At 33.4% G+C, this 22,306-nt stretch overlaps 1 protein-coding gene across 3 annotated transcripts in view; it reads right to left on the reverse strand.

Annotated features, from left to right (window-relative positions):
* Positions 1–546: 546 nt before the first annotated feature.
* The window catches only part of LOC124457498, a 51,495-nt gene continuing 29,735 nt past the window's right edge, over positions 547–22,306 (reverse strand). For 2 of the 3 annotated variants that reach the window (XM_047007737.1, XM_047007736.1), the window contains exons 5-7: positions 13,945–14,222; positions 12,664–12,738; positions 547–2,680 (exon numbers count right to left, since the gene is read on the reverse strand). In XM_047007737.1, coding sequence (XP_046863693.1) covers positions 815–2,680; positions 12,664–12,738; positions 13,945–14,222 — 2,219 coding nt within the window. In that variant the 3' untranslated portion in view covers positions 547–814. The remainder of the gene's footprint in view (positions 2,681–12,663; positions 12,739–13,944; positions 14,223–22,306) is intronic. The other variant, XM_047007738.1, reaches the window with a different exon arrangement.

The raw sequence follows: 22,306 nt of genomic DNA on the forward strand, positions 1-22,306 counted from the left end.
TGTGATAAATTGAGTTAACATTTGTCAATTTTGGAATCACCATCGTAATAATCGTGTAAAATATTATTATAATCTTCCTCTTGGTTAAACTCATCAATGTGAAACACACTTCAAAATTTTTTCTTTATTTTCAAATTCCGTTATGCTCATAAATCTCCACTAGCCCTTTTAGATTTAGCTCTGGCAGCACCAAAGACGGATGACTTAACATTTAATCTATGAAATGGTTTTCTTCCAAAGATAGATCGACTTTTACGTGGATTTTGCAAGCTTTGAAATGCTTCACCTGTCTCATTCCTCTATAAGCCGTACCTGAATGTGTTTATTATGTTGTTTGGCTCGAGGACCAGCAAATAAATCAACGCCATGTTGCAGAAATTGCAACTCGTATTAGTTACAAACAACGTTCTAAACTTTAGAGCTCTTTCTATAAGCAATTTATAACATGACACACGGATTACAAATTTTCTGCAAAAGATGCAGAAATTTGTTCCACACTTGTTTGGACAAGAATAATTTAGTCAATGCAAAATCCAAACGTCGGACTTCAGATAATCCCATACAATTAACTTTATTATATATCTTGATTAAATGTACGTTAAACAGTTTGAATATCACAAACATAATTCAACAATAGTATTAATCTATTTTAAATGGTATTAAAATTTTATTAAAAATTAAATTAAAGAAGGTAAATTACAATTAACGACAGACTAGTCTAATTTAATTTGTAAGTCTAAAAACACCAGCTATTATTGGCATTTATTGAAATAAAATGGTACAGAGTTCAAATTATTCTTTATGCTCACTTGAATTATTTGCTTCCAATTAGAACAGAAAGCACATGAATTGAGACCGTTTCCCATTTTGTAATTGCTGTTATCTTCACTTCAATGGATCTTTTGCCAATTGTTTGATGAAGAGGAAGAAGGTAATCGTTCAGACGTAAAGAGTATAACTCAGTTATTGCTCTTTGTGGACAAAACCATATCCCAGCTTCTTTTTCGTCAACTACCACGTTTGCCTTTTGATTTGGTATTATTGAGTGATATTCTCGACGAAGAACGACACCAACGTTGCTTTCAGAGATAAAAAATGTATGAACCACAGTCTGTCCGGGCTCCAAAGACACAACTGTTTTGTTTGAAAGTCCACCAGCTTGGTTTTCGTACATACTTTGAATGTTGAAATATTTAACTCTTGCAGGAATAAATTTTAATCTGGGAGACAAACCATTTTCGAAACTATAATAATTCACTTTGTCAGTGTACAAACCACCAGAGCCTTTGCTACCATAGTACAATACAACAGTATAAAGGGAATCTGGTAAAATATTTTGGTTGAATGACGATGATGTCATTAGAAACTTTCGATAGTTATTCGGTTTTTGATTAAAGTGAGACTCTAAGTAAATTCGAATACCATTAATAAACAATATTGGATCCAGTGTGTTTTGTCGAAAGCATTTAGTCATTCGCATCTTTTTTGTTTTGTAAAAGGAAGGAATGCCATTAAATGGTCCGGTGATGTTTTTAGTTCTAAAAAAGTCGTGAAAATAGTGAAAGAAGTCTTCCAATCCGGTTCCAGGAAATATTGGAGCAGTTGCATTGTTTGTTTCAATATTTATATCCAGTTCTTGTGCTTGTGAGATTTTTTTACTCCTCCAAAAAAAGTTCACAGCCACAACATGACCCCATTCATTTTGCAAATGAAAAATATCTTTATTGTGTTTTAAATCAAAACCTTGTTGAGTCAATTGAGCACTAAAGTAGCCAGTTAGTCGGGGGTGATATATTTTATAATCTAATAGCTTTGTTGAAAACTGTGAACAAATAAGAGCAGATTTAAATCCATTTGGTATACTAACTGTGATTTTAGCTGACTTCCAAAAGGGCATTTCATAGAAGAGATATGCCGTCCAGTCGAATGGCTTTAGTTTTAATGCAGCGTCTCCTGTCAAGTCACAGCTCATTTTTCTTAGTCCTGTTGTCAAACTTTTTATTTCACGAATGAAGTCAAGGCCAACATTAAAAATTCCTCCTAATGGAATATCCTTTACCTGTGGTTTTTTACCGTCCCATTGCATTGATATAAGAACTCTCCTCCAATTTTCTGATATGATCGCTTGTCCTTTGAATAAATCATACACTCGAACACGCATTGATTGAATTACTTTAGCTGCTTCATTACTCGAGCTCTCAAACAAGACTACTTTATCATTCTGTTTTACAATATGACATACCATTGAACAGCTTGAACCTATACCTGGCGCATATTTTTCAGGCTCAGAAGCCATAATAGATAAAATAGATGTCATTTTATGCAAGTACTTGCGTTTTAATGAGTGAATATCTTGGGTAACATAATCTTTAAAATGTGTGTTTATTTTTGCACCATGTTCAAGTTTGTTTACAGTTACTCCAAAATATACCTTAACGTTGCATGCTGTCTTTGTATCATGACACACTTTTGATTGATTCCATACATCATCGGTTTTAAACTGTTCACTGCCCGGCCACCTGGTAATGATGCGAAAACTTTTTGCATAGGAAATTGGGTGCGTTAATTGAAAACCAGCTTTGTTTTTTTTGTCATCAAATCGAAAGAACGTCTTTGGAAAAGGATAGGCAAAATTTCTCTTCCAAGCGGTTGGTACTGTAATTAATTCTTCTCCGTCAACCTTTACAAAAAATTTTTGAAAATCATTACATTACAAGTTTAGTAAAAATACTTAGAATACTGTAATTATTCACATTTATTTGTTGAAACGAAAAAAATGACCATGTCGTGCCAGAAAGTAATCGTACATTGACCATAAAATCTTTCAGTTCAATATGCTATTCCGATAAGTAAAAGAATTATGTAAAATCGTTACTTCAGGCATAGTAGTGCACTATGATTCGGTCAGAAACATATAGTCGTCCGAAAACTTGTTTTGGACAGGAGATACAATATGCACGTAGTTTTAAATTTGATTTTAATAGTAAAGATTTTAAGAGTAAAGCCAGTTAAAAATACCAGTCAAGAAAAACAACTCGAAACATGAGTTTAATTATCCAGAAGACACAATTACAAACGATGTTTTTTTTTACAAACGAAAATTAGAGAAGTGAAGGCACGAAACCGAAAAAACAGCGAGGAGAAGAAAAAAGGAAAGTTTTTTCGTTTTTTTTTAAATGCCAAATAAGAAACGTTTTATCAAACTCTTTTTATGTGTTATCGCAGTAAAAACAATTTTATTAGTTGAAAGAAGACAGCATGGAGACTAAATTTAATATACTTTGTACGCTTATCAACAAAAGAGACTTGTCTATGTGAAACATATGCATGAATAATATTTGACATTGTAATACAATTTAATTATTTTTAAAAACATGGCGTCGTTGATATTCGTTTGAAAGCAACAGAAATATATATCTTACTGAAGACAATCGCGCTGTTAAAAATTAGGCAAAAATATAATATCTTGAGTTTGTCCTTGTCAAGGCACATTTGCCTTCCATGTATAATGTCGTGTCTCAAAAATTAAAGCATCGACAAAAGGATTGGTATTATGATTAATTATACAAATAATAACATTACGTAAGAGATTTAGGAGGAAAATAAACGTGGCAATACAAGCTTTTTATCGCTAATTATGAGACTATATAGATAGAAGTGCATAGTCACCGACAAAGCTTCATTAACAAGGCTATATTAAAGTTTGATAGCTTATTTTGATTTTGATATTTTTTTGTAACAAAACATATCGTACGTACCTATAGAAATAATCTTAATTTTTTTTAAATATAAAAATTTAATTTATCAATAGATGAAGAAGAAAAATTTCGAATTTTGAAAGTTTTAGGCGCTGCTTTTAAGTTGTTTTCAAAGAAATTAAATATAGACTTCCATGTTTAATCAAAGTTTTTTTCCTCTATTTCTAAGGCATGTTTTGAAGGGAAACTCACACCGTAATTTAAAGTAGCTCTATGAAATTTTGGGCTATTTACAAAGCAAAACTCGCTAGCCTGCTGCTGCAGAATCTAAGTGCATTTAGTCAAAGGGGTGTAAAGGTGAAAGTTCTGATATGAAGTATACATGTCGAAAAAAGAGAAATCTTAGATGTGCCAAATGGTCAAAACACAAAAAAATGTTGTTGTACCAGGATGTAGTGTATGTACACAGCTTCCGATGGAGAAAAGTGAACTGTCAAATAAAGTAAAGAAATAAAAGGGATAGTGAAAAAGCAGGGTGAAAGTGCAAAGTTCTACCGTATACACGTAAATGTTTATGCAAGTAGAGTTGACAGGTTTTTTGACCATTCCAATTTACTATTCAAATTGAATCTTTTTTGTACTTTTAGTTAAAAATCTACAGTCAAAGCTAAAGAATCTTAAAGCTGTTTCAAAGAGCCCTGTCAGGAAAAACTTGGATGACACATACAAATTTGGTGTATTCGACTATGACGCTGATAGCGTTATATTTGGAATGGATTTTATTCTTCTATTAATAAAAGCACATCCCAAAAATGGAACTGAAACTAAAACAAAAACAGAAACAGAAACAGAAACAGAAACAGAAACCATCGGGAACAAACGCTCAACTGATATACGGTTAGTTAACATACGGTTAGACTACACAGCCACTGAATGTTGTCCTCATTTAAGTATTTTCGCAATTAAAAAAAAATCTGTGGTTATTTGTAGTGGCTTATAAAAAGTGATTCTTGATGTACGTATGCTACTGAAAATTCTAGTGATTTATTTGATATGTTTTACCCAATATATACTTGTGAAGTATGCTAAATTACTACATCTCATAGATTGCCTTTGACTGGTTAAGCAGAACCGAAATATTTCGTTTTTATATGACAATTTTTGATTTTTTTAAAAAATTGTCATACATGTAATCATGATTACACAGAAATGGAAATTAAACATCACATAAGTAATAGTACAGTAAAAATGAAGTGTCCCTCTTCAAATCATAAAAAGCAATGGTATAGTCCACCTAATCTTCCAGTTTTATTGATCTGAGCTGGTAACTTTTTGCTTTACTTTTCTACTTTGCTCGGTTAAGGATAAACAGGGAAAGCACTGAAAATGTTTATTTAATCAGAGTCAAAATGCATTGGTTCAAAAAGCTGCTAAAAATATCAACAGGTATATATAATTTGATAAAAAACTTACCAAAACTTAATAATTTAAAACTTTACCAAAAAATTTTAAATCCTCAGATTTATAATTATTTTAAGTAAGTTTTCAAACGTAATTTGTATATCTGTTTGAGAAATTTGTAAAGCACTTTCTAAAATCGTATAAGAAAAATCATTGAAAGATTTGGGTAATGCAATGATGCCATGCCTAAACAATTTTTTTTGGAATGCATGTCACTCGAGATGGAAATGGCTTAGTCATCTGACCAAATTTAAAGCATTCATAAGCCAAGTAGTGAGGGAACACGATAACCTACATGACCCTTTGTTTGACAAATGCGCACATTAAGATATCAGTCACGAAAAATGGTTAAAAAAGTTTGTTAATAAGGTTTTAATACATATCTTTAGTTATAAAAAGTATTTATACTTTGCAAATACATATGCCAAAGTTTACATTCTGCTTGATATACTATAAAATGCATTAATCAGATTAAGTATAAAAATTATGTCACTGCAACTTTTTTTGTAGTTTAGTTTAGTATGCCGTTTGTTTAGTAAGCAGTCACAGATACATGACCGTCTTTGCAAAGAGATGTGAAAAAAATCGCTAGTGGATAGCATTAAGTAAGATTCTCCTCTAGACCAATCTAATTATGTAAATGGTTTCTTTATGATCCAGAGAGAAAAATTTTTTATCTTAACAATTTCGTCATAAATACGCAATAATTTCCTATTTATTTGTTTTATAAATACCAATGTAACCAAGAATAAATCAATTAGAATCTACATATTAGACTCTAGAAAACATTAAAAAAGGGAAATTTTTGGAGAACATCACAGCATCTAAACAGAGACATCAAGATTATCGGGATAGCCGTGTTTACTGTTGAGTAAACTTGTTTTAGCCTACGTGTACATATCTAATGTCATTTTTTATTTGTGACCACTTCTATTTTCTCAGTTAAAACTTATCGTGAATTGTGAATTGTTTGTCGAAACAAGGGAGGCAAGCTCCAACAGTGTAAATGCAAAAATATTTTTCTGACTTATATTGACGGCGGTGAATTTTTAAAAGAAAATGCAGCGGGAAAACAAACAAACAAAGACAATAACAAAAGCAGAATTTTTGTTGCGCATCCTAAATTTAAGAATGGCGGTGCTATGGTGCAGGATGTAAGAATAAAGCCTAAAATCTGTCAAGTGCCTTGATTAATTGCGGTTTGGACATTTAAAGCCATCTACGTAGCTCTCTATATAAAATATATAAATGCATACTAAAATGTTTACTCCTCGTTCTTAAAGATGATGTTAACATCAATACACCACTTTATTAATATGAAAAACGCGTAGTATTTTTAAATGTTGCGTGGTGCAAACTGTAAACATAGCGTACATTTTAACAACTCTATCTTAAATTCTTACACAGGGTTGACTTTTTTGACTTAAAAAATTCGACTATTAGTGTGTTTACTTTTCAGTTTTATGGCAAATGAAGGCGTATAAAAGTCTGAAAGCCTGAAATTTTTTTAATCAGGCTGAGTTGGACTTTTATTAACAAAGCAAGCAGAAAAGGACAAAGTTTCGGTTTATAGACGAGTAAGTGTTAAGTTTAAATTTTAAAGCACGTAAGAAGTTTATAAAAGATAACGTTTTAGTTTTCAAGTAGACTCATCTGGTTTTAGTCAAATTACTGGAAGGTTAATCATACTCAAAGAGGAAGAGAAAATCCACTGAAGCCATGGTTCTTAGCAAAAAAAGAGTAGGTCTAGCCCACAGCAATTGTATAGCTGGTTTCAGTGAAGCCTGTTGACAAATTGCAGCTATAATGTTTGCCACTGAATCAGCAGTCAAATCATATAAATGTATAACATGTACACAGCAAGAGAACAAATAGCTTGCACTGGGGCATGTAAATAGCATACCTTATTTGCCAATAAACCAAGTTGATTTCACATCACTAAAAAAAGTACTCGATAATTTGTAAGCCTAGTGCATTTGCTGATACAACTAAAAAGCAAAATTTTTTACTCCACGTATTGATGAAGTCAATTCTTTCTTTAATGCAAATAACACATAAAGCCGTTTTTTATCTATTATTCCAAAGTTTAATGAACCATATACTCCCAAGGAGGTAAAAAAACACTTTCATTCATTTACCAAGAGAAGAATATGGAATTTGACTATTTGAACTGCTTGAGGAATGTCTATCAAAGCAGAAACTAGATAACAATCGCAATCTAAAGTTTAGTTTAATCAGAGAGCTGGTCGTGTCAGAGCATCGAGGCTAAAAGCAGTCTGCCACTCAAATTATGCCACACCATCAAAGAACTTAGTGAAAGTAATATGTCATAAGAAGCACAGAGGTTTTCAACAGCAGCCAAAAGGTACTGTAACCTTATTAATAATTGCCATTACTGATCATCCTGGGCAAAATAGTATACGTTGGTAGTTCATATTCTGCACTCATAAGTGGTGATGCTCTTATGAGCTAACAACCAGGGAAGTATACCAAAATAAAATTCGTGAAACGCATAATAATTTTAGTGTTGAAGACAGTGAATTGCATATGCTTTATTAATGACCACAATTGGAGCCTCTCCGGATGCGGTTGTTGAGTACTTTGTTGTGGTAAAGGTGTGTGTCAAATTAAATGTCTTTTTTGCTACAAAGATCAAATATTAGTAAATGCAGTTGATCAGAAAACTAGTTGTTTGGTGACAATCGATGGTCAAGCAAAACTGGATACAAGTCATTTTTACTATTCCGAAGTACAAGCTCAAGTTTTTATATGCGATTTAGACTATTGTGATTTTGTGGTCTATACAGAGAAAGATATCAATATTGAACGTATACTGCCAGACTACAACTTCTGGCGAAAGGGTAAAGAACTGGCCTCAAAGTTACTAACATTGCCATTCTCACTGAACTGGTAGGGAAATGGTAACAAGACCAGTTGCTATAGAAGATAGCATACTTGGAGAAATGGCGCAAACACTAAATCCGAATGATGTTGTGTGTTACTGCCAGAGAAATTTGTCAGTATCAACATTAATTGCCTGTGAAAATACTTCATGCACAATCTCGTGGTTTCATATCAGCTGCTTGAAACTTGACAAAGTACCAAAAGGAAAATGGCGTTTTCAAACTTGTTAGTGAACCCCCCAAAAACCTCAACACACATCAAGAAGAAATGCAATGAAATATTTTAATTGAATTACTTATATTTTTAAGTACAACAATATGAACTTTATAGAGATAAATAAAAAAAATGCAAATTATATTTAAAAGGAACTATATTTGGTGATAAATTTGTAAGTGCACCAAGCGCCAAGGCAATTTTATCACATTGTGCTTCCGCTTCCTTTTTTTACAGTAAGGTGGTCTACATGCAGACGGTTTTGCAAAATAACATACTTGCGTCTTACGAGTCTTATTACACGCTCTATCCTATGTATCCTACTGTTTTCAATTTTCCTATTTTCCTCAACTTCTGCAGCACAAAGCTGTGCTATTTCACGAGTAAAAGCTGGTATTTGAATTGATGTTTGCTTTAATCCAACACTTGTTTTATATAAAATCCCCAGTCGGCCAGAACAATGTGACCAAGTAGTAAGTTTTTTCAAAATCCACTGTTTTCCGTTGTATGCTTGTCTCAAATTTTACCTTCCAACGCCCATGAAATAATTGATACTGCACCTTGCGGAGTAATACTGATGTAAAACTTCACACTATTGTGGTGTTTATAGCTTGAGAATGTTATTGCTCTTGCTGAGAGGGATGATGGTCTATTTAAAAAAGTCCTAAGCAGTCGATTGTTGCTACTACACGTTTGCCAAATTCTGTTTTAAGGTATTGGGCATATTCTTTTGTAGAACCTCTATTTCAGTGCAAACAATCAAAATCTTAAATGCTGCATTCATTAAATCAATCCTTTTGATAAAAATTCATGATGCTGTCGCCCTCGATTTTTTGAACCGGTAAGCTAAATCCTCCAAGAAAATATTTGATTGGAATCATATAAAGAGCAACAACAATTCTTGAAATTTTGTTAGTGCATTTGAACGGTGATATGAAATGAAGGGATCACAAATTTTCCATACCGCCATTAAAGGCGAGAAATTATGGAGACCAGTGAAAAAGGCTGTTCTCTTTGCATCTTTTTTCAGACTTTTTTTGTAGACTTCAGTGTCTAGTAATTTCTTCTTCAGCTCAGATATCTCGACTTTCATAGTGTTTAATGACAGCAAGCCAAATTCGTATTCTTTTACTGGATTGTTTTTCAGTTTTCTTGTTCTGATCGTTATTTTTCATAATTTTGGAAATCATCAAGAAGCCTTTATGACTATCTATAGTAGCATTATTTAAGAAACCATGTACTGCCCATAGAGTAGACATACTTGATATTTATCATTTATTATCCAACATGGCGCGCATGTAAAAAAGTTCCATTAATGAAGTCACTTAAGTATGACCCAAATTGTTAAAGTGAAAAAAAGTAAAGCAAAGAACAAGCCTAAAATGAACATTATTCATGAGTAACAAGTGCTAATGTCTTTATGCTGACACTTAATTCATTTTGCGCCTGAAATAAGATTACTTTGAAATTTAACAAAAATTATAGAAAAATTTTGCTGTGTTTTTACTTCCGTATTTTAACACCAAATGCTATACTTCTGCACAATTAATTCTTCTACTCTATCGTGTATTCCTTTTAAATGGTACTACACCAGTTTAATGGTATAAAAAATATTTTTGCTATCTTCTATAGTGTGTTTTATAGAATTCTACACAACTTGACATAGAAGGTTCTATAGAATATGCTATCAAATAATTATCTGAATATTAATTTAATATTGCATAGAAAGTTTCATAGAATAAGTTCCAAAATCTACTAGAGTCTTCTATAGAATATTCCATGGAATATCAAATAGAACGTGTCAATGTCATATTCTATAGAATATTTTTGTAAGTGAGGTTTACAAATTTAAGGAATTCTAAGCCCTTGCGAAACACAGGAAGTCTCTCCTCTTAGTAATGTCCACAGATGATTTCAAGCAACAGTGTTAGTTAGCCAATTCAGTGACAGCAGCGAATCCAATAATCTTATTTCAAAGAAATATTTAGGACCGGATTTAGCGACGTCTGCAACAAATAGTACAGCCAGACCAAAGAACAAGCACGTTCTACCCCCTGTTTGTATAATATTTAAAATGAAGGATTTATACTACAGTGATTCGGAATGATGATTTTCTTTTTTCTTATGACTTTTCAAAACAAACGTGAAAATTCATTTGTTGTTTTACGGTAATAGATAAGTAGAAAGCAAAAATTAATAACATTGTTTCAACAGAAAAAATCGATTGAGGTAAGTTGAGCAGAGTTGAAATGTGACGAAATACTTTCCCGCAGATCAAAGGCAAAGATTGTGTTGCCGTAGAAATGAAGTATCACAGACCACGCCATAAAAAATGCATTTTATTTTTGAGTCATGGGAAGGAGGATCAAGAAGCAGTAACATGAAAAAGCACACTTCCACTTTATTGCACATCATTTGAATCCATTTGCGAGCAGTTTGTATAAATAAAAATAATTCAGGAAGAGGGCGTTTTCTACATAAAAAGGTTAAAGACGTGTTTGTGAGCACTGTTGTGGAATATTAAAATGCTGATGCATCAAAATACAAAACTAGCCGGCTAAAACAAAGGATGAAGTCACGGTTTGCCAAACTGGTTTTACATTCCACTAGGTAAAAAATAAGACTGAAATTGTGTATTCCGATAGTCTAAAAAACGTTATGTGGTTGAGAATCTTGCATATAGGGATGCTTTCTAAAGCTCATTAACTGAAAGTGATTCTACTGAAATTGGTGAAAATAAAGCTAGGCCTGCGGACAAAGGTACCACGATAACGGATTTTTATAATGTAGCAATGACCATAAGAACAGAAATAAATGAGAAATCGAAAACAAGATAAGCTGTAAATTATTGCTACTTATAAAGAAATATGATGGATGTATATCTATCGTTAATATGAATAAAAACTAAAATCATTTACATATGAAGGTGGTACGAAACATGGCTTCTTGTTGCCACAGATTTGTCCGATGAAAGTGTTAAGAAATCAGTTTCACCAGTATTTTTCAGTTTAATTGCTTGGACGTTGTGATTTTCAGATGAGCCCTTGCTTTCAAGTTATCTCCATGTTCGAGAGAAGGAAGCCGTCCAGATTTTCGCCATTTGCCCAGGTATGATAAATGCTTTAGCAAATTAAGGACCCAAATGCCAAAGGCACTATCTCTAGCTATGGCAGTGAGATAACAGGTTCTTCTCGATTGATGAACATTTACACAACAATAGCATATGAATAAACGTTAGCTCATATGACAATAAATACATCAAATATTGTTCTTAAGGAGTTGATTCCTGGAAAAAATATCTGTGTTGTGTTTGACAATATTGGTTTTCAAGAGAAATCCTATCGAAAACGCATGATCTATAGAATTACCAACCATTGACATAGCCCCATACTCTGTTGGCATAAAAAGAAAACCGAATTTTGATCACTCTGAATTGGATGTAGAAGCAACGGAATCTTTCACCAAAACAACGAAAGTGCAATAGCGCAAAAGTTAGATCGAATATATTAGTTGATCAAGATTTTCAGTGCAAATAGTGAAGAGCCTTGGCCTGGTTGAACATGATTAAACACGATGCTAAGACTGTGTAGCATACCAGCAGTTTCAAGAATTGTGTATCCTCCTACTATAAATGCCAGGTTTACGCAATATTCTACACTTCATGAAGTATTACAGTCGGGTTTAAGAGTTCTGCTGTATCTTGCGACCAGACCCTAGAGCAGACGATAAGTCAGGACTCGAAAACTAAAGACGGTAACATCGGATTTTCGATAAATCATGCAGCTATCCATAGATGGCTCCTTGCCCAAAGAGGGAGAGCAGCCATTACTAGTAGATGCAAGAATATGGCTGGTGCGAATGACAAACCAAAGCTGTACAATTGCTCTTTTTTTAACTTTAGTTACTTCAAGCACTATTGGTTACATACCTGCAATGGCCATACGTTATGCAGCTCAATTCCCTTTATTTTAAATTATTCCCCCTTATAGAAGCCGAAAAGAACTTAAAAAGCCAAAATGCATTCGTCATTAAAAACCGGTGGTTGATGTGATGCGTACCGTAGGGCATATGATTAATCCATTCACCGTTAAATATGAGCAGTTTTTTGGTTTGGCAAGTGGGTTTGCTCGCGATGATATTGTTGCAGACAGGCTTCTGGAGTCAGAGAAATACGGAGAAAAGCAGTTTGTAGAATTTTTTCGTGAGAAGCTATTAACTGTGTTATTGAATTTATTTTTGTTTCTTAACATGGAAATCAATCAAGAACAGTCAAACGTTGCGTCTGAAGCTTAAACAATTAGAGTTACCATTCCTGATTTTTGCGAATGATTGTCTTTTCACGCATTGCTATATTCTAGAAAAACATTGTTTGTATGCCACTACAAACCTCTGCCCTCACACTGGATAATGAAAGATAAACGTTTCCAACAGTCTTGGTGTGAAAGGAAAGATTGCTTGTGCTCTAGTATGGAGAACAAGTGATTATTTTAATTGTATCGTACAAAGTCAACTATATGAACTTAAACGGATTATGTCGACATGGATCGTTTACAAGGTGATTGCCAAAAGCAATAAAAGTGAATGTAACACAACAAAGCGTACAGCAAGGACTTCTTAAATTGCCACTATCTGTAGTGGAACTTCATGTTTGTTCTCGCAATTGCACGACTAGCTGTTTTCGTCCAAATACGCCCCTGTAGAAGAACCCTAGCTACAGACTGAAACATGCGAGTTTCATTCGAAAGTTAAGAAAATGAAAACGGAAAACAAAAATTTTTGAATCACACAGTCAGTTTCACTTTCCTACTGTAAATTAATATCGATAATATTAATTGTATAAGACAATTTTGACTATTCAGTTAACATTATATATTTTTATAGTAATAAACGCACCTGAAAATGTTTATTGAACGACTACATTAAATCGAGATTGATCTATAAGACATACTAATAGAATAGACTATTTAGCGATTTCTGGTTAAAATCAGGGAACGGGTAAACTCAATACTCTAATAAGAAAACAGTAATCACCTTTACGGCAAAAACGCTATTTTTGCAATCAGATCAGTCAGATTTATAACAGTGGGATGTATTAAAGTAGAAACTGTCACGAATCGCTTCTACACAATTCTTCTACAGTATAATTACTACGCGATACATTAAAAAAGGTTTTAGCAGTTTTTACTACAGTCAAGTGTCCGGTTCACCACTGGTTTTACAATATTTTTTGATATAGCGCTGCCAGCAATTTACTATAGTAAATGTTATAACATGCAAGATAATGGAACTGGAGCATGCACATAAAAATTAGCGACAAATAAAGTCAAGGGTGGCCCTTATGTGTAGTATACATTCTGTTATGAACAAATTTGGATGCATATGTTCTTTGCTGAATGTATTGAACAAGCAAGGAAAACGTTTTACTTATATGTGTCATAGTTAGACAGCAATAGTTTACATCAAAAAACAAAAGTTAGGGCCTTTGCTTTCCGGATGTTGCTAAAGTTGCTTTTTTAAGTATACTTGTAGGAACTTATAAGAAAAATTCTAAAAATGTAAAGACGAAGGAAAAACAATCTTTTTTTGGGCAAGAAAATGATCATAGGACTTTGGAAACTTCAACATGTTAAGTAAAAATTATTTAAATGTATGTCAATAAGAAAAATACCTCAAAAGAGACTTCATCAACTTTTTCAGATTGATTTAGAGCTTGATGAGTGTGAAGCAAAGCAAGCCTGTGGAAAACTCCAGCACCATAATCCTCGAACAAAACAAGTCCTCCTTTATCAAATCTGATAGGATTATAAAAATCTCCATTAACAGCGTTTGGACGAAAACTTGTCATTTCTACATAGCTCCGCCCTAGTTTTCGTTTAGTCAAGTCACTAAAATTAAATTCCCAGGTAGATTGATCACCAGAATTTCCTTTGAATATGTAACCGAATTCTAAAATAAATCGCCATATTAAATTGCGTTATACGTAAAGATATTGTTGATAAACAACAAATACATATTTAAAAACTATAATATCTTAATCATGCACAAATAATGATTGTAAACATAATATTCAAATTATATCATTCGTATCTAGGAAGAAATAAATAAATAAAAAAATTCCTATTCCATAATGTCATAGTAAAGTGAGTTAATTGCTCACGAAAAGAAAAAAAGAAAATCTTAAGTTGTTATTGATAGAAACAAACTCTTCGATTTTCCAGGAACGTTTGGAATATTTAACTTTACGTATTTTATAGTTTTAACACCTTACTTTATGAAACTGAGCAATTACAGTATTTATTTTCCCTTCAATTTACTGTTCTATTAGTCAGTTGCATGAAACACCATTTACACATTATAATTGGTGTCCTAGTTGATTTTAATTTACATCAAGAACGCAAGTTATCTTTGTCTTAACATATCATTACACATTTTTATTTCTTTTGCGTCATCAGAATAGTTACATTAATATAGAATAATAATTGATAATTCTATTGCGAAAAAAATAAAAAGTGCTTTGAGTTTTCCATAAATTTATTAGACAAATTCCTTTTCTAATTTTCTCTAGTTTTCTACTTATGCTATCAAAGATTGCAATTATATAAACATCAAGATGATCTAATTCCCTCTGGAACAAACAATCCCGCTGCATTTCCAACATGGTAAGGTTGCGTAAAATTGGTGTAAAATAAAGGCAAATGCATAGACGAACGAGGAAATCCGTCTAGAAAACAGAACCGACAGATTGTTCGAGAATGTAACATATAAACAGGATACCAGCTGAAAAGGTATGATCTTTTCTGCTCCTATTTTATTGAAATTAAACAGACGCAGAAACCACGTATCGTGTCAGTTCATTTCTTTCTTTCTTATGTGAGTAGGAACTTTTCAAAACGAAATAGTTATTACTGGCAATCGCAGATTTTTGCGTTTGCTTATCTTTTAGTAGTATCAATGTTTATTGCATGAAGTTATAGATGTTGTAAGCATAAGTGTTTTTAAGAAAGCGTATTATTGCTGAGTTACACTTACAGAAAAACTTTTATTGTGTCACAGTCGGGTATCATCATCTGTACTTACAGTTGCTGTACGTTTAACCCAAAGGCAATAGAATCGGGAGGTAGTTTTGGTATACAAGCCAAGACACAACAAAATTTGAAAAATAATATGCACTAGTCGAAGCACTTTAGACTCAAATTAGTAATCATGTATTCACTTGTCTTTGGCGACAACGATTATATTTGTGCAAAAAGGGAGAATCAACTAGAGCCCTAATTAAAGTTTCGACTAGAGCCTTAATTGTGGCAACACAGTTCTCAAAGGTATCTGTATACGTGCTGATCTGCGTATCGAGGATGGCTTTGAATTCTTGGCGATAAAATCGCATCTGTACGTTAATCGCACCATCGTATTGGAATTTTTATTTATTTTTACGAGGAATGTTTGGTAACGAATATCGTGGAAAACCGCTTTTAATATCTGTTCAAACTCACTTTACAAACAATTAGATTCGATTCCTGCAGTCATTGCATCAATACTCTCAACTACGTTCATTGCCAGAAATGGCCGTTTTTATACAAGAAATGCATAATGCCTCTGAACGCATATAATACGTCACCTTTTTTATTCCTCTAGTATAGAAACGGAACGAATTATCCATAGAAGCACCACACGTACAAAGTGATAGTTGCGCAAAAAGTTATTAAAACTTGGGCGCCAATTCACATTTTTTTGGCAAATTTCGGCAAAAGTCTAAACTTTATTAGTTTACAACAATAAAAAGAAATTTATAAAAGCGCTTTTTAAAACCATTAGAATTCTAAAAAGAAACTGCAATGTGCATAGCATTGTCGACGATAGCATTCTTAAAGGGAAACGGAAAAAAGCTGCGACCAAATGAGCCAAGAATGAACAACTGGTAAACGAATGGGTTCCAAACCTGATACCACAATTCATTAGAAAAAAGTTTTAAGGTCTCTCAAATGATATTTGATTATATTTTAGAGGAAATAGACAAACCCATTCAGAAGGAATAAACACATATAGTTCCCCAGCCCATGCCTATACAGCTCAGATAGTACTATATTTATATCGACTTGCTGTCGTAGTACTAAATTTATATCGACGCACAATAGGTGTAATTTTTTGAATTTTGATGATCTCTTTGGTGTAGCTGAATCAAAAGCTGTAGATATTTTTACGACGTTTTTACAGCGATTGTGTGTATTTATATGACATTTTTCTAACCTGCCCATAAGTATTGACGAATGGAATGAGGAACAGAGAAACGTCTTTCAAACTTTCCCCTATGATGCAGCATGAGTATGGTTTTCATGCTTACATATGTACTAAACTTAAAAAATTTCCACAGATTTAAGAAAAAGTACTCAGTGAGAAAAAAAATATGTTTTATTGGACACAACAAGCGCTTCATATCGGTGGCAGTCAGTGCTCCAGGATCAAGAAGTGATTCAAGGCTGCTAAGAAACTGTACTATTTGTACTGACAATAATAATGGACATGTATTTCCGAAAAAATCTTTAATCCTTAGTTCTTATGGGGAGATTACCTTTACAACTGTAGGTGTTTCGGCCTTTTCAAGTTACCCTTGGCTTCCAAAGCCATACAGAGATTGCACAATGTTTCCAAAGCAAAGGTAATTTAAGAAAATGCTTTGCTCTGCAAGGGTTCTATCGAACATGCCTATGGCATGATGAGAGGGAGGTGGAGAGTTCTAGACAAAAAAAAAGGATGTCACTTGGAAAATGCTTCTCTCATCATTATGACTTCTATTGCTCTTCATAACATCTGTATCTAAAGGTTTCATCCATGTAAACGAAGATGGAGGCTTGCAATTCAAGAAATAAATCTTGTTCGAAAAGTAAATTCTGATGGAAAAGCATGACAAGAAATAATTGCAAACTGGTTTTGGAATATCAAACAGAAAAGATATAGTTACTAACATTAATAAATAATTAAAGTAATAATAATTGCCTACGTTATAACATTTCCAAATGCAACACACTATCTGGTGATATAGTTAAACATGTTAATATGCACTGATTGTTAAAACTTTGAAATTTGGGTCTATTGCTTTCTAGTTCTCATGCACCTGCTCTGGCCATTGTAGTCAACACTTTGCTCTAGCAGTTGTAGTCAACACTTTGCTCTAACAGTTGTAGTCAACACTTTGCTCTAGCAGTTTTTTTCGTTTTGCTTGAAAAGGTTAAACGGTAAGTATATCGCGACAAAGAAAACGTCATATGACAGCGACAAAAGGCGATTGAATCGCTTTGTAAATGTGCAATAATAATCTAAAACTTGCGCTGAAAGTCAATTGACAGTTTAATATAAGTAATTAATACAAACACTTTGAGCAAGCAATTTTGTATGAAATCGGTATTAATAGTTAATTTTGGCAGTCAGTTGTATTGTATTTATAGAAAACAAATAAAACACTCAAAACTTACTGACGACATTTGCCCAATTGCATCATATGTTGGCAAACACTTTATCAATAAAAACCTCAGAATGCATGCTCTATAAGTTTTTGATGTGACAACGCAAACCTTTGTCATGCACAATAACAATAACAAACCACATTTTTTATAGTTGTGCAATTATCTAGTGTCGTGCTTAATTACTTACAGATGATGTAGAATACTGTTGATGTAGAGAGACTGGTCATAATGTATATAAGTGATAATTAAACAAGACTTATCGTGAAGTTTAAGTTTGATTGTAATTCTGTCTTGCCATAAGTCAGGAACGTAGGAGTCACACGAGATGTGCATCGAGTGTAATAGATCAGTCTTAAAAGCAAATATGAGCGGAATCATAGTACGGAGTATTATGCCGAAAGTTGAGGGTTGGATTCTGGGCATGTGACTCATCTGTTCCTGACTGATGACAAGACAGTATTACAATTAATTTTCAAATTCTAGGTAAGTCTTGTTTAGTTATTAACTCTATCGTGTCATCAGTTTACGTCACTCCGTAGTCCCATGAGTCTTTAAAGTTCTTCTCATATGCAATCTAGTACCACAAACAACATCAACTTTACAAAATTTCAACATTATTGCTTATGCAACTGAAATTCTTGATAAATAGTCAATATTCATTAGTATCATAGAGTAGTAATGCTTCCCAAAAATTATCCCTTTGTTCTCTGGGTCCGTTATAAAACCGTTCAAAAACTGATGTCGAAGTCCAAACCTGCAGTCTTTATAATTTCGGATAAACTAACTCCTCGTTTTTTAGTATGTGAATTAGCAGCTGCTCTGCAACTATGCGCAGAATATATATTAACGTCAATGCCTGCACTTTTTAAAATCATCTTTATCCATTTGGCTATGGTAGCCTTGGTAACTGGCTGATAAGCTTTCACATAACTAAACAATAATTGATTATTCTCTCCTCTCAATTCTTTGATTCTATTGATTTATTCTTGCAGATTATCTACTAAACAAATTTTTCAGTCTAATGGAATTTTAAGTCAATCGGCTCATGTTGTACCCGGCTTGATTGCTTTAACTTCTAATGAATTGTTATTATATATTTGTCTTCTAATTCCTGTATGCCATTGATGTCCGTGTGACCTAGTGCCAGACATCTTTGTGCTGATGTCAAACTAAGTAGCATTGCTAATTTTATAGTAAGATTCTTTATGTTAAGATGTTCTGTAAGTTCAAATGACTTAAAATAATCCAGCACATTGCCGACATCCCAAACTGTTGAATATCTAGATAATGCTGGTCTAAGTTCAAAGACTCCTTTTGAAAACCTACACGCGATAGGATTTTTTCCAAATTTCATACCATCGATTAGTTGTTAAGTGCTTGATAACGTTGATTGTGCTGTGTTTAAAGCCCTGCATCCTATTCCAGATTCAAAAAAATTTGCAAAGACCTCGATTGCGTCCTCTGAGCCCTGATACAAAGACGACAATCTATTTTCATAGCAGTTTTTCTCCATTTATTGAAATAAAGGTTTTATTGCTTACTTGTACCTCTTCTCTATAAAACACAATCATAATTTGGCTAGTTTGAGGCGAGAAATTATATTGACTTAGTCTTTCCCTGACTAGTAACATATCATCAATATTAGCTTGCACTCTAGTGGGTGTGTTGCATCGGGAGGTTGTGGTAATTAAAGATGCCTGTTGCTTGCTTTTAATATTATTACAGGTTCTTTTAGAAGTTGCGATATTTTGGGATACCAGTTATGTGTAGTCCATTCTGTGATAACCACTAACCTTTGGGCTTTGTCGCTGCTCAATTTGTTTAGTACTAATGAAATGACACTAAAAGGCGGAAAGAATGTAATTTCCAGTTAGTCCATTGCATGTTCTATGCATCAGTTGCTACTGCATATGGATCTGGTCTAAATGACACATACTTGGGAATTTTTTTTATTCTCAACGCAAACAAGTCCACATTAGGAATGAATGATAATTGTCGACGTGCATTTTGAATTCTGCAGGATTTAGCATCCATTCTGAGGCATTATTTGTATTTTGTAATTCTGCATCTGCTATGACATTGCATTTTCCTGGAATGTGTGCTGCACTGATCCATACATTCTTTTTAATGCAGCACTATCATATTGTCGTTCAAAGCTTATTGCATAAATCTGAATGACTTGCACCCTTGTGGTTTAAAATTCTGACCCAAGTCGTATTATCTAACAGAAGACGAATATGCACATTTGATTCATTTTTTGTGTATGTTTGTAATCCGAAATATGCTGCCAATAACTCTAAGTAATCAATGTGATGTTCTTCCTAAACTATGTACCATTGACCACCTGTTATTTTTCAAAGGAAGAACATCAATGTGATGTTCTTCCTTAACTATGTACCATTGACCACCTGTTATTTTTCCCAGGAACTCAGCTCCTCACCCCAAAAGAGACGCATCTGTGGTGATATAAAGGGATGGTGGTGCGCGTGAAATATTATTTTGTTCGTTATGAAGATTTATGTTCCACCACTTCAGTTTTTGATTTTGCTGCTTGTGATAATGGCCTTTGTGATCTTTACATCTGTAAGCTTTACTGTTATGTCAATTAAGTTTAAAGTGAATCCCAATACAATAATTATTTGTGATGGCATAAATTGCGATTTAATGGGGAGAATTACCTATGCAAGCCTGATGAATAACATAATAGTGGCATAAATTTTTTTCAAAGCAAGTGATATGTTGTAATGAATTCATTTTGAAATGGAGATACTCCACATTTTCATTGAATTTTTTAACGTTTAAAACTATTCTATAGTTGCCATCCTTTTTCGGCTTCAGAAAAATACTGGAAATTATTTCCCTGGTGCTTAGTTTGTAACATTATCAATGGTAAGCTTTAACAACATTTCCGGTAGTATTTCCTTCCGATATTTGTGCTCATTTTTACAAAGTTTTTGCCTTTTCCAATGCTGAACAGGCAATCTGTTAGTTCAATTCTAACCCCTTTGATATCTGACGATATTTGTTTGTCAGTAGCTAATTTTATCTATTCAGCCCAATAATATGCAACTTGACCTACTTGAAAACTTTAGCACAACAACCATGATTATTTTAATGTAGGAATAAACCCTTAAATGACCTCACATTTTGTATTTGCTATAAAGCTTTAATTATTTTCTCTCACTCTTTGTTGAACGTTTTCCTATTGCCTGAATGACTTCGACCTCTCCAAATAGCCTCTTGTCCTCTAACTCTGTTGAAACGATTTTAGTATGGGGTATAGTTCGGACGTTTTTCTATGTTGTAGCTGTAAGGTTTGTCTCTAACCTTTGTTCGTTTTTTATACGAGAAATGAATCAAATTTCAGGTAATCGTAGTGGCCTCTTTTGCTTCGTCCAAATTTTTGTTTAGGTCTTCTCCAAACAATAATGGCCTATTTGGGATATCTGCTCTACCGAGCAATGCGTATTCTGGGCGAAGGGCAAAACGCATTTATGCTCGACGTAGTCTGGAGAAATTAGCATTCGCGTTTCCCAACCACATGCGAGGCTCAGTTTTTATTTATAACACCGGTGGTGTTGGGTAATAATAGCTTATCTTCTGTGTGAAGTATCGTTATTGCCATTTTTGCGAATTGTTTGCATGAGATTACCTAATTAAAATACATTTTTCGTTTGACTAAAGATAAACGAGACCAAATTTCATTGTTTACTTTGGTTGGTATTAACTGGGACATGTTTTCAGGTCTATGATATCGGCTGGTAAGTGTTTTGATCCCATCTGGCGTAAGTTTTGCCCCTATCGTTTCTCAAAAATGTCTGGCAGTTCTTTCTGAATGGGTGGGCCTTTTGTCTTCTATTCGTCAATGAAACCAGCAAGTTTTTCAGAATTAAAAAATCAGCTTTTTTTTTACTATTCTCACTCTGCGTTTCTCATGGGGCTCGGTGAGCCTTCTTAAGGTTTTGCTCCCTTCGCCCTTGGCGTAAACCCTCATTTGCTCATTTTCTCATAATTTTTGCTTCTTGTGATGTAAATTGTTTTTTTTGTAAATTATTTTTTTTTGCCATTTCTTCATTGATAACGTGCCTTAAATATTTACGAAGCGTTCAATTTATATTTTGTTATCTTCACTGTCCAACTTACCTGTCGACGATCAACGAAAAATTTAAAACAAGTTGTTGGTTGGACATTATTATTTTTTTGTATTGCAGTCACAAAAAATCGAATTAAATCATTTTGTGACATATAGAGTAAACAAGGTACTAGCATCATTGAGTAAATGAGCTGAGGGAATTGCACCTCGGTAAAAAAACTTTGCAGACTTAGGAAGTCTCAGTCTTGTGGTTATAGGAATATATCTAATTGGTAAGGAATCCCAGAACAGAAAAGCTTCTGTTTTTAGTAATTAAGACAGAGGGAAAAGTTCGGGAAGAAAGGAAAGTACGTGGCTGTATTATTGGTAGTAGCTAGTGAGAAAACTGTTATTGACAAGAAAATCAACACAAAAAGTAAATAATTGGGAACTTGAACAAAATGATCATTAAGGAAATAAATACTACAGAGACGTGTTAA

Source organism: Xenia sp. Carnegie-2017, unplaced genomic scaffold, assembly GCF_021976095.1.
Source record: "Xenia sp. Carnegie-2017 unplaced genomic scaffold, XeniaSp_v1 HiC_scaffold_6, whole genome shotgun sequence".
In the NCBI taxonomy this organism is placed as follows: Eukaryota; Metazoa; Cnidaria; class Anthozoa; order Malacalcyonacea; family Xeniidae; genus Xenia; species Xenia sp. Carnegie-2017.